At 39.6% G+C, this 12,695-nt stretch overlaps 1 protein-coding gene across 1 annotated transcript; it reads right to left on the reverse strand.

The window, feature by feature from the left end:
• Nucleotides 1-503: 503 nt before the first annotated feature.
• Nucleotides 504-4,950, reverse strand: LOC121828229 (5-aminolevulinate synthase, non-specific, mitochondrial-like). Its single transcript, XM_042274572.2, has 4 exons — nt 4,946-4,950; nt 2,168-2,376; nt 1,276-1,455; nt 504-716 (listed from the first exon to the last, which is right to left on the reverse strand). Exons 1-4 carry the CDS (start codon nt 4,948-4,950, stop codon nt 535-537), a joined length of 576 nt encoding a protein of 191 aa, XP_042130506.2. The 3' UTR covers nt 504-534.
• Between the last annotated feature and the right edge of the window lie 7,745 nt (nt 4,951-12,695).

Below are 12,695 nucleotides of genomic sequence, written 5' to 3' on the forward strand. Positions count from 1 at the left end.
GCCAGCATGAGGAGAGGACTGGCTGGGACAGCTGGACCGCTTGCTCCCTGTGCTAGGCACAGGGCAGAGCATTTCCCACACCTCAGAGAAAAGCATGGCAGCGCTCTCTCCTTTTGAATTCAGCAGCACAGAATGAAGGCTTTCGTCACAGCATGTAGTAAGAACCACAAGTATGGCTGGAATGAGCTCAGATGGTAAGAAATGTAATTTCTGTCATAGTTAGCTGTGGGGGTCTGTGACCCTCCATGTCCCCAGGGCTGCGCTAGCATTCACCAGGATGAGAAAATTCACTGCAAGATGGGAATGGTAGCATCCCTGCAAACCCAGCACCCGAGAACCAGAAACAGGAGGGCTGCCCTGAGGCCAGCCTGGGCTATAGACTGAGACCTGGCCATGACAACAAAATTCAACCCAAAGAGAAACAGTCCAGGCTTTACATGTTATCACACTGCTTCCTATCCTATCCCAGGGCCAGTTAGCCAGCCAGGCATTGGTCTTGCTATACATCCTAAGTTCAGTGTAAAAGGGCCGAATTTACAAAGCATACATACCAAGTGTCCCAGAAATGATGTCCATTTTTGCCATGACTCCATCCCGATCACCGATCCCTCCACCTCGAGCCCCATACAGCCCCACCGCATGGACCTCATCCACAAACGTGATTGCTCCAAACTCATGGGCCACATCACACAGCTCTTCCAGCGGGCACACTACTCCTAAAGAGTCAAGGAAAACGTTAGTAATCGTGATTAGAGCCAAAGCGAAGCACTTACATTCTGTTTTTGGTTTTTTGAGACAGGGTTTCTCTGTGTAGCTCTGGCTGCCCTGGAACTTGATCTGTAGACCAGGCTGGCTTTGAATTCAGTTCCATCTGTCTCCGCCTCCCAAGTGCTGGGATTAAAGGTGTGCGTCACCACTGTGCAGCAAACCTTACATTCTGTGGGGTCATTTTTAGCACTGGAGGGAAAATGAGCTTCCCCCAGTTCTCGTTTGCCTTGAGGTCATAGTCTAGCAACAGCCAGAGCAGAAAACCCAGTTACCCCATCCATATAACGTTTTCCAATTACAGAATCCCAGTAGAGAAAAATGCAAAACCAAAAGGAAACAGATCATATTTTTGTTTGTTTCTGGAGTGAAGTGCAGGACCTTATACACAGTTAAGCAGAAGCTTGACAACCTGCAGCTATATCCCCAGGGCCCACACACCATACTCTTGAAACAGTTCAAGTCTGGTTCTATATCTCAGGCTTCAGGTTAGTCTCAGCGTAGACTTACCGTCCATTGAATGAACAGTTTCAAATGCTACAATCTTGGGGACTGAGGGGTCAGATCTTTGCAGCAGCTCTCTGAGATGATTGACATCATTGTGGCGGAAGATATACTTTGGCACTCGACTGTTGCGAATCCCTTGGATCATGGAGGCATGGTTTCCAGAATCAGAGTAAATTTCACAGCCTAACATGAGAAAAATGCTACTTAGTGACAGAGGCAACATCCTGGACAGATACAACAGACCTTTTCCTGCTGACAATGCCTTGAAAATGTTCACTATGGAAAGTACCGGGGAGCCAGTATTTGTCCTGACACAAAACTAGCTACGGCCTCTCTTCTGGGAAAATGCCGAGGCAGAGATCCCCATGGCTGCTAGGATGGAGCTCAGCAGCTGAGCACAAGATTCACATGAGCTGACACTCTGGGCTCCATCCCAGCACCATGAACCATAAAACACAAAAACCACAGAGAACAATCCTTAAAGCCACAATGCCATACACTCAGAAGCCCAGCATTCTGAGGTGGGAGAACCAAGAGTCTGAGGGCAGCCTAGGTTATACAGTGAGATTATGTCCAAAACAAAAACTGTCTCAAAAAAAAAATATGGGTACCTCACTTCAAACTCAGTGAGGCTATGACTAAATGCATGAAGCGTGTGCTAAAGGGACTTCCTAGAATACGAAGGACACTCGAGTCAGGAGCTTAAGGACGGGACCTTCCGTGTTTCGGTCATCACTGATCACGTTCTGCTGGAACCCCGAGCACACAGTCAGCGACCTGGGCACTGATACAGGGCTGCCAGGCTGACCTGGAGTGGGCCTGCTGAGTAGCCAATGTTCTCGTCATCATGCAGAACCCTCAAATGTGCCAGGGCACTGCCACTGGGCTTGCTTACCTGGCATCATCTTGACCAGGGTGAAGAGGGTGGAGTCGTTGGCTACAAAGCAGGAGGAAAACAAGAGTGCTGCATCTTTGCCATGGAGGTCGGCCAGCTCCTGCTCCAGGTCCACGTGGAACTTGCTGGTGCCAGAAATATTCCTGGTTCCACCAGCTCCGGCCCCGTGCTGCTTCACGGTCTCCCTGTTGAAAATAAAATACCAATAACTCCAGGAAAAAAAAAAAAAGACATAATTGAGTTCACAGTTAACTGTGGACTAGCTTGCACTATGTGGCAACCTATCTCACAAAAGCAAACAAAGATGAAAAAAACTATTCTATCATTGAAAAATCAAACATTACCACATTTCAATTGTGTTCCATTTGGTAACATTGAAAGAAATGCCCATCTTATTGTCAGTGTCAACCCTATGGGGAGCATCACTTCAAGCATCTTCTGTTATAAGGATTTTAATTGGCTAGTGGTTGACATTAAGATAACATCTAGCAGGAATGTTCATGATGCCATACTCAGATATTACACTGGATAAATCTCATTTTCTATCTTTTAATTCAGAAATGAATATAGTTCAATTGTGGCTATTGTCAGTTCAGTGGGTATTATCAACCTTCTGTGGAGTCAGGCAATTCGATCACTAAGGTCCTAGTTTGCAGATTAATTTCAATTATTTTACTCTATCATTTATGTTGTTTTTTTATCTAGCATATAATGAGTCAATAAACTTTATATTCTCAATAAGACAACTACAATTGCACGCTGCCAAGCCTCTAAAACAGAAAGTCTGCACACTTCTCAGAGTTGCCTGTCTATGTGCTTAGAGGAATGTGTGTTACCCACAAGATGGGTATCCATTTGTCATAAAATGTAAGTTCTTGCATAAATGTGGAATACAACAAGGAGAGAAGATAGGGAAGTGACATGCTCTTTTCAGTGGCCCTGGGGATCTGTAAGTAATATTGCAGCAGCTGATTAATGTCCAGGAAATAGCATGGAGTCCTATAATTGCCTATGTTTTGATGTGAAATCTAACTCTGTAGTGGATCTCCAGGAAGGAAACAGAGAATAAAGTCTCCATTCTTACTTTTCCACAAAAATACAAATTCCAATGAGAATGTACTGACCGAGGTTTCTTATGTGAATTCCAGGACACAGTTATGTACTTGCTTTGTATGCAGAGGGTCTGGTCGTTTTGTGTGTGTGTGTGTGTGTGTGTGTGTGTGTGTGTGTGTGTCCTAATAATGGGAGCAGGTGTGTGTGTGTGTGTGTGTGTGTGTGTGTGTGTGTGTGTATGTATGTGTCCTAATAATAGGAACAGGGGCTGTTTCTGACTCTTTTGCCTGTGACCCTTTTCTGCCTACTGAGTTGCCACCTCCAGCCTTGATATGAGAGTTTGTGCCTAGTCTTATTGCATCATGTTACTCCATGTTCAATAAATATCACTGGGAGGCCTTATCTTTTCTGAAGGTGAAAAGAAGAGCAGCAGATCTGGGGTAGAGGGCATGGTGGTCAGGATGTATTGCATGAAAGTAGAATTTAAAAAAATGATTTTTTTGTTTTGTTTGTTTGTTTGTTTTTTGCTTTGTCCAAACAGCAGAAAACCTGGAATGGAAATACTGACAACAGGAAAACTTTTAATGTCCCCCTATCATCTGAACCCTCACACATGCATGGATGAGGGCTGAGAGTTCATCTGCCCTAACTTCAGTCAGAAAGGAGGGAAGGAGAGGGAATATATTCTTGGATTCTTGTCCCTTGGCATGCTTGCTAAATGCCTTGTATCATTGCTGCCTTGCCTTTCACAGCCATGAAGGAGGCAGAAGAGAATACATGCCTCTGACACCCATGAACAACCATAAATGTGAGTGGTTTCTCTACTAGTGGTATGGCTCTGGGGAATTATGAATGGATAGAGAATTAAGTCTTCCAGGAGCATGAGGGACATACCTATGTAATCTGCAAACACCCAGAGCTTTACACTTACACTGGTTGCAGTTTATGTAGTACATCACAGTGATTACTCAAGGAACCAGCACCTCTGAACAGTAATTCTAACAAGAATATTCATATTTATGATATATAGGCATATATTTATGTACACATATTACATCCATGTTTTCGAGTTGTAAAATTGACAATACTTTGATGTAAAAATCATGATTTGGAGGTGAACTCCAGAACAGTGACAGGATAACAAATCACTGAGGAAATAAAGGCCACCAGTGAGGAGGGACATAAGCAGGTAATCTATGAACACATCAATGTAAATCATAATTCTGTACATTGAGAAAATATAATTAAAAACATCATCTTTAATGCTATTGAAAATGATAGAAATATCAAGAAGATTAAAATGTTCAAGCTCAAAGTATGGAGTAAGAGTAATATTTAGCTTTATATTTGCTATTTAAGTTCCATTACATTAAATACTCACTATAGTATGAGTGTTCCTGTGGCATACTCCAGGGTTGGTGCTTTCAGACATATCCACAGTACATTTATTATGGCTGATATTTAAAACTATGTCTGCTTGACAACTGCTAATGCTGAGTAAATTCTCCCGTATTGTTGTTGATTATTTTTACTCTTAGCTCTTTTGGGGGGCCTGCCACCCAGCTGCCAAATAAATCACGTGTGTGGAGGCTTATTTTTACTAATAAATGCCAGCCTTAGCTTGGCTTATTTTTTGCCAGCTTCTCTTAACTTAAATTATCCTGCCTATCTTTTATCTTTGGGTTTAACTTTTCTTGCTTCTTTATGTGTTACTTTCACTCTTACTCCATGGTCGGCTGTGTGGCTGGTTGCCTGGTCCCAGGAGTCTTCCTCCTTCTCTCCATCCTCAATCTCTCTTTTTCTCCTTCTATTTATTCTCTCTGCCTACCAGCCCCTCCTATCCTTTCTCCTGCCTTGCTATTGGCCATTCAGCTCTTTAGTAGACCAATCAGGTGTTTTAAACAGCCACATAGCACAGCTTCACAGAGTTAATCAAATGCAACATAAAGGAATGGAACACATCCTTGCCTCATTAACCAAATGTTCCACAGCATCCAAAAATGTGACACATTTTAAATTAACATTCAACAACAGAAATTTATACTGCTTAACTCCAGTCGTGTTCTTCATGGGAATTTTTTCAGTGTCATAAAAATGGTAGTTGAGCCGGGCGTCGGTGGCGCACGCCTTTAATCCCAGTACTAGGGAGGCAGAGCCAGTCGGATCTCTGTGAGTTCGAGGCCAGCCTGGGCTACCAAGTGAGCTCCAAGAAAGGCGCAAAGCTACGCAGAGAAGCCCTGTCTCAAAAAACAAAAAACAAAAAAAAAAGAAAAGAAAGAAAGAAAAAAATGGTAGTTGAAGGAGACTACCCAACCATGTTAGTCAATTTCCCTCTTACAAGAAGATAAGATGATGACCTACAGAAAACATCACCATTGTCCTTTTCTTTTATTACCATTCTTTTTCTCTCTTATGTGTACACTCGTGGGTGTGTTTATGTGTATCCAGGCAAATATTTAAGTGTGTGTGTACATGTGAGGTAGAATGTGTGGAAGACAGAGCTAGCTAAATGTCATTGTCTTCAATCTTCACAGTGGTTTCTGAAAAATGGAGAAACCTGGAGGTCGCTGGTCTCATTAGCCTCCCTAGCCAGCAACCTCTAGAGGTGCTAACATCTCACCACAGCCAGACCCACAGGTTTGTGCTCTCATGCCTGGCTTTTTATGTGAGTGCTGAGCATATAACCTTAGGTTCTCATGACTACTCAGCCCTATCCCCTGTTTATTATTTTCTAATTTTATATATGCCATTTAGGGTTCTTGCTTTTAATTCTTTTAAATATTTTTATTCTAAATATTGACAATTTGCCAATCAATAAGTTTCATTGACTTGGATTGAAAATTTCAGCACTCATGGAAGTAGAAATATTCAAAAACAATCTAAACATGATTGTTATTTTAATATTAATATTGCCAACCCACCACTTAAACTACTTAAGTAGGAATTTGTTTCCTGGCCTTCAAACTACATCACTTAGGCAGCCTTCCACACAACTGTTCATTCTTCAAATTACGGCATATGCCTGACAAGCATCAGTAAAGAGTTTGAATAGTCATTGTGTTGAGTTTTTTTTTCCTTTGAAACTTCAAGCTACATCACATTTATTTACCATGTTATTTCAGCTTGGGGAACCATTTTAAGAACTAGAAATAGGAACATAAATGACATGTAAAAATTTCATCAGCCAGTCAGAGAAGTGTTTTCCTATTTTCACATCATACCATGTAATGAAACATAACAGTGTGAAACCACTAAGTTGAAAGAAACTGTGTGTGGCCTGCCTGAAAGGAGAATTGGCCTTTTACAATATGTCAATCATAGTTAAAAGGTAATGCTTTGTGTGGGAATTACTTTACCACAAGCTTCACAGGAAGATTTGTATCTTTGATACTTTGATTATTAAATAAGTATCTGGACATATTCTCAATTAGTCTTTTATTTTTACTATGGAGAAAAAAATGAGATTTGTTAGTGAAAAACTTAGTTAAATTAAAATGATTGTTTTGATGATCTCTTACTAAAAATTGCATCATTGACAAATCCACATTTCCCCAAAGCTTTACTGAGTGATTTGCATATACTATACTATTTTATTGACAAAAGTATATGACTGTACTGTCTTTTTTGTTTTGTTTTCTTAACGAACAAACTAAGACTTTAAGGATGTTAGGTGATTTTTTTTTGTTTAGGAACACAAAATGAATTATTGAGCTGGAACCCAGCATACTCCTATTTACCATGACAAACATAAAACAGTCTCTATATTAACAAGATCAAGTAAATCATTAAGTTTGAAAAAATATTACTAATAAATTAAATTTCTAGGAAAGTAGTCCAGTATTTAAAAAACAAGGGAGAGAAATAACTTTTTTTATAAAAAGATTTGTGAGGAGTATGGCATTTCAGATGAGGGCTAAATATAGGTTTAAAATAATATGAATAAGAATTAGTGAATGAATAAGTAAATGAAGAGAATTGAATGGTGAATAGATAGTGTGACCTCATAGCAGCTTTCTCCATTGTCCTGTCAGAAACATCTGAATCCCATTTCATTGTTGTAATCTGATGAAATCAATGTAGTTTTCATACCCTGAATTGTGTATAAATTGCTAGCCTCAGGCATCCTGAATACCAAGATCATCCTCCTTCCATATCTGACTCCTTTGTTTCAACAACAAATATCAACTTTACAATGCTTCTTAGTCAATATTTAGTCTCAGGATCAGTAGTATCTGTTTTCTTAAAGTCTAAGAAGGAAAGCACTTGAGTGTCAGATCCTGTATATGTATTGGTCTTCCAATTAATCTGTATTCAGAGATGTGGTTAGGACCCTTTACATCAAATTATTAAACAGAGTAAGGTGCTTTGCTCATGTGCTTCTGGTTCTGAGGTTTGGTTTAAAGCAGCACCAGAATATGATTGATTCTGGAAGACCTCAGAGAATACTGCTCTGAATAACATTATCTTAAAGCAAACCTCTGAGACTCTTGAAAAAAATGACTGCCCATGGCAGCTTCATTCCAACCAAACCTGGAATCTGAATGTTCCAGTCAAAGGTGGTCTTACGCCAGCTTAGAAGATGTTGCCCTCATCTTTAGGTGCCTCTCTTGCCAACCTGGTTGGTTCCTTGCTTATAGATGTCTTCCTGCCATTTAACATCCATTGAGCAGAACAATTTTCAAGACAGCATTGGATGAGCCTAGAAGTCACTTGATTGAAGGCATGAGATCATTGCATATAAATAAGGCAAATGCAGCTGGTTGGCTCATTAAATTAATCATGACTGGTTCACCAATTAATCAACAATAAATTTCACATATTTTTAATTTAAATTTTATGAGATTTTTGCAAATACAAGAGATGGAGTGTTAATAGTTACTACATGTCAAATCAGACAAGGAAATATCCTAGATTCTGACAAATTTTCCTTGTCACAAAGCATTTTTCTCAACTTTTCTCAACAGTATTTTTCAGTTGTGAAAAACAGGAAAACAAGGAGTAAATGAGGGACAGCTAGGTCGTTCTAATCTGAGCACTCTTCACTATAACAAGGTTGAGCACTTTCTTGATTTACAAAATATTGGGTTTGCTAGGGAGAAAAATCTTCACAGTTAAAGCCAATCAATCCAGTCAATATTCTAGCAAAGAGCAGGAAAGTACTCACAAACCAAAACCTCCAACAAAAGAGCTATGGCTTTTATGGTAGGGAGATCCAGTTTTCTTTATGTGTGAAAATTTTCATAGGTCAGCTGCATTCTAGTGTGTAGCCACACTTCCAGGAGTATTTGAACAACACAAATTGGGATAAATTTGTAATTAAAAATAAAAAGGAGGACAAAACATTGGGTGTACGGGAGTTGAGTAGATTGGGGAGGAGTCTAAGAAGAAAGTAAATATCATCAAAGCATAGTATATGAAATTCTCAAAATTAATAAAGTGGGAATGGGGGGTGGGGTGGGGGGAAGGAGGGGGGGCAGGAGGGGGGAGAACAAGGGACCCATGGCTGATGTGTAGAACTGAATGGTATTGTAAAATAAAATAAAAGGGAAAAAAAGAACAAAAAATTTTCAAATATATATTTTTTGTTCTCATTTGTTTAACCATGTAGACTTGGGTGTCTCTTTATTCTTGTGGGGAAGTATTGACAAAAAACTAATATTCAATATATATAAAGTACTCATGGATCTCAATATCACAAAACCATTAACTTAAAATGAAGAAAAGAGAATTCTCAATAGAGGCCTCTCAAATGGCTGAGAAACACTTAAAGAAATGTTCAACATCCTTAGCCATCAGAGAAATTCCTACCAAAATGACTCTGAGATTCCATATTACACCTGTTAGAATGGCTAAGATCAAAAACACAAGTGACAGCTCATGCTGGAAAGGATGTGGATCAAGGGGAACACTCCCCCATTGATGGTGGTAGTGCAAACTTTTACAGCAGCATTAGAAATCAGTTCAGACAATTGAAACTTGATCTACCCCAAGGCCCAGCTATATCACTCTTGGTCATCAACCCAAAGGATTCTCAATCATGCCACAAGGACATTTGCTCAACTTTGTTCATAGCAGCTTTTTTTTTAAATAGCCAGGACCTGGAAACAACCAAGATTTCCCTCAACCAAAGAATGGATAAAGAAAATGGGATACATTTACAGAATGGAGTATTACTAAGCTGCTAAAAACAACAACATTGTGAAATTCACAGCAAGTGGATGGGATAGAAAAAAATCATAGTGAGGTAACACATACCTAGAAAAAAAGAACATGGTATGTACTCACTTCTAAGTAGATATTAGCTGTAATGTGAAGGATAATCATGGCACAACCCAGAGGTTACATAAGAAGGAGGGCTCAAACTATATCCCTGGGGAAGGGAAATAGAAGAGATCTTGTGGGTGGACTGGGCACAGGTGGGGATGGGAACAAGAGATGGGAACAGGTTGAGGAGTGGATGGAGTGGGAGAGTACTGAAGGAGATGGCTAGAAAGGGGGGATTTCAGGTCAGGTAGAAACCTGGTACAAAGGAAACTCCTAGTAATCTAAAAGGATGATCCTAGCTAAGACTCCCAGCCATAGTGGCTACATAACCTGAACTGACCATCCCCTGTGACCAAGTAAGACTTCCAGTGGAGGGATAGGAACAATAACCCAGCCATAAAACCTTTGACCTACTGTTTGCCCTGCCTATGAGATGTGCCGGGGTAAGGGTGGCTCAGAGATTGTGGGAGTAGTCAACCAATGGCTGGTCCATACTGAGAGCAATGTCAGGAAAGTCAGTCCATCCTTAACACTGCCTGAAATGCCAGAACCCAAAGACTGGATGGCCCAGAGACCTGGGGTAGAATCAAACACAACTGGAGAAAAAAATGTCAGTGCAATGATACCTAATGATATTCTATTGTACTCATAGATGCATGCCTACACCAATTGTCATCAGAGAGGCTTCATCCAGTAACTGGTGGATGGCCCAGAGACCTGGGGTAGAATCAAACACAACTGGAGAAAAAAATGTCAGTGCAATGATACCTAATGATATTCTATTGTACTCATAGATGCATGCCTACACCAATTGTCATCAGAGAGGCTTCATCCAGTAACTGGTGGATGCTGATGTAGAGACCCACAACCAAACATTAGCCTGAGATCGGGGAATCCTGATAAAGAGAGGGAAAAAGGATTGTAGCAGCCAGGGGGTGAAGAAAATCACAAGAAAACCCACAGTATCAACTAACCTAGGCTTGTAGGAGCTCAGAAAGTCTGAAACAACAATCAGGAAGGCTGCATGGGATCGACCTAGGGCCTCTGAATATATGTGACAGTAGTATAGCTCAGTCTACTTGCAGCACTCCTAATAGTGGAAGCAGGGGCTGCCTCTAACACTTTAGCTGGCTTTTGGGAACTTATTCCTCATACTGGGTTGGCTTGTCCAGTCTTAATACAAGGGGAGGTGCTTAGTCATACTGCAACTTGATAAGTCTATGTTTTGTTGATGACCATGGAAGGCCTACCTCTTTCTGAACAAAAAGGGAGGAAAGGGGATTTAAAGGGAAGGTCAAAGGGGAGGAAACAGGTAGAGAAGAAAAAGGGAAAACTGTGATTGGGATGTAAATTAAATAAGTAAATTTAATTAATAAAAGTTTTAAAAAGAAAAAAAAAAGGACAAGACTTCCTTCTTCTTCCAGACAAAGTGCCTTTTATAAGTTTGGTTATTAAAATTGATTGTACAATGGTCATACATAAAATATAAAGAGAGAATTTCAAAAAATATTTAATAATTATGTCAAGAGGAAATTGAGAAAATTGTGGTTAGTTATTTAAATTCTATAATGAAAAAAGAAGAAATGATGGAAACATATAAAAATCAAATTATTATAGGTGCAGATTTTATCTCTTGTTTTTGATGAAGCTTATTTAAGACCTAGAAAGATAGTTTCTCAATAGCACTTACTATAGTAGTAATAATTTAATATTTATGCCATATAAAGCACACATATATACTCAAATTGCTTAAAATTAGAATAAACAATTCGTTACATTAATGACATAACAAGCAAACATCATATATATATGCATGTATGTTTAGGGCCAATTTTGGTGGTGCATGTGGGCAGACTATTTTTAAGAGGCCAGGGCAAGAAGATTGTGAGTTGAAGGCCAACTTGGGCTACACATTAGTACACATACATGCCAACAGACATACATACATGCAGGTAAAAATAATCATTCACACAACATAAAAAAATAAATTCTTAAAAATAAAATAAAGTGGAATTGGTAGTTTGAATGTACTTGGTGCCTATAATCTCAAAGGAAGTGGCAATACGATGTATGGCTTTGTTGGACTAAGTGTGGCCTTGTTGGAGGGAGGGAGTTAAGATGGCAGTGGACTTTGAGGCCATATATGTACTCAAGATACTGCCCGGTGTCTTAGACCATTTCCTGTTGCCAGCAAGATAATAGAGCCATGGGATACCTACCAAGAAAAGCTGCTAACAGAGAGTGGAACCTATCCAAGTGAAAGAAGTGTGTTACAGTTAACAAAGTTGAAAGGGGTTGGCTATGTGAAGAGTTTTACATCAGCCATGGAGATGTAGAGTTTGGAGTTTACAGATCGCTGTGTTCCATTCCCTATGTTTTGGAATTGTAATGCATATCCTGTGTCATTATATATGTCAAAAGTGTATGATTAGCTCCTTATTCTGATTTTTATGCAGGATTACATTTAAGAGATTGAATGAATCTCAGAAGAGACTTTGAACTTTGGACTTTAAAACATTGTTAAGACTGTAATAGACCATGAGGACATTAGAACTAAATGCACTTTGTATTATGTTGTTGTTACAAACTTATGGGGACCAGGGAGTGGAATATGGTAATTTGAAATAATTGGCCTTTATAATCTCAAAGAGAATAGCACTATTAGGAGGTGTGGCTTTTTTGGAGTGGGTGTGACCTTGTTGGAGAAAGTGTGTCACTGTAGAGGTAGATTTTGAGGTCTCATATACACTCAAGACACCACCCAGTATCTTAGATTACTTCTTGATGCCTGTAAGATGTAGGACTCTCTTCTACTTCTCCAGTACCATGTCTGCCTGCATGTCACCATGTCTCACTATAATAATAATGGACTGAATCTCTGAACTGCAAGGGAGCCACCATAATTAAATGTTTTCCTTTATATGAGTTGCCACTGATAAAGGCTTCCATGATAAAATTCTCCTTTTTGTTTTCACTTTTCCTTTCTTCTTTCTTGATTTGCTTTGTTTTGGTTTGTTGGTCTGGTTTGCTTTTTCTTTTAAAGTTTGTTTTGTTTTGGTTCAAAGGTTATAAGGGCAGAGGACAGATGTAGGAATCATGGGTAGATGGGTGGGGTTGGGATACATGATGTGAAAACCACAAAGAATCAATAACTGTTAATTTAAAAAAATTAAAAAATAGTTGCCATGGTCATGGACTCTTCACAGCAATA

The sequence above is a fragment of the Peromyscus maniculatus genome, chromosome 3 (assembly GCF_049852395.1).
Source record: "Peromyscus maniculatus bairdii isolate BWxNUB_F1_BW_parent chromosome 3, HU_Pman_BW_mat_3.1, whole genome shotgun sequence".
Taxonomy (NCBI): Eukaryota; Metazoa; Chordata; class Mammalia; order Rodentia; family Cricetidae; genus Peromyscus; species Peromyscus maniculatus.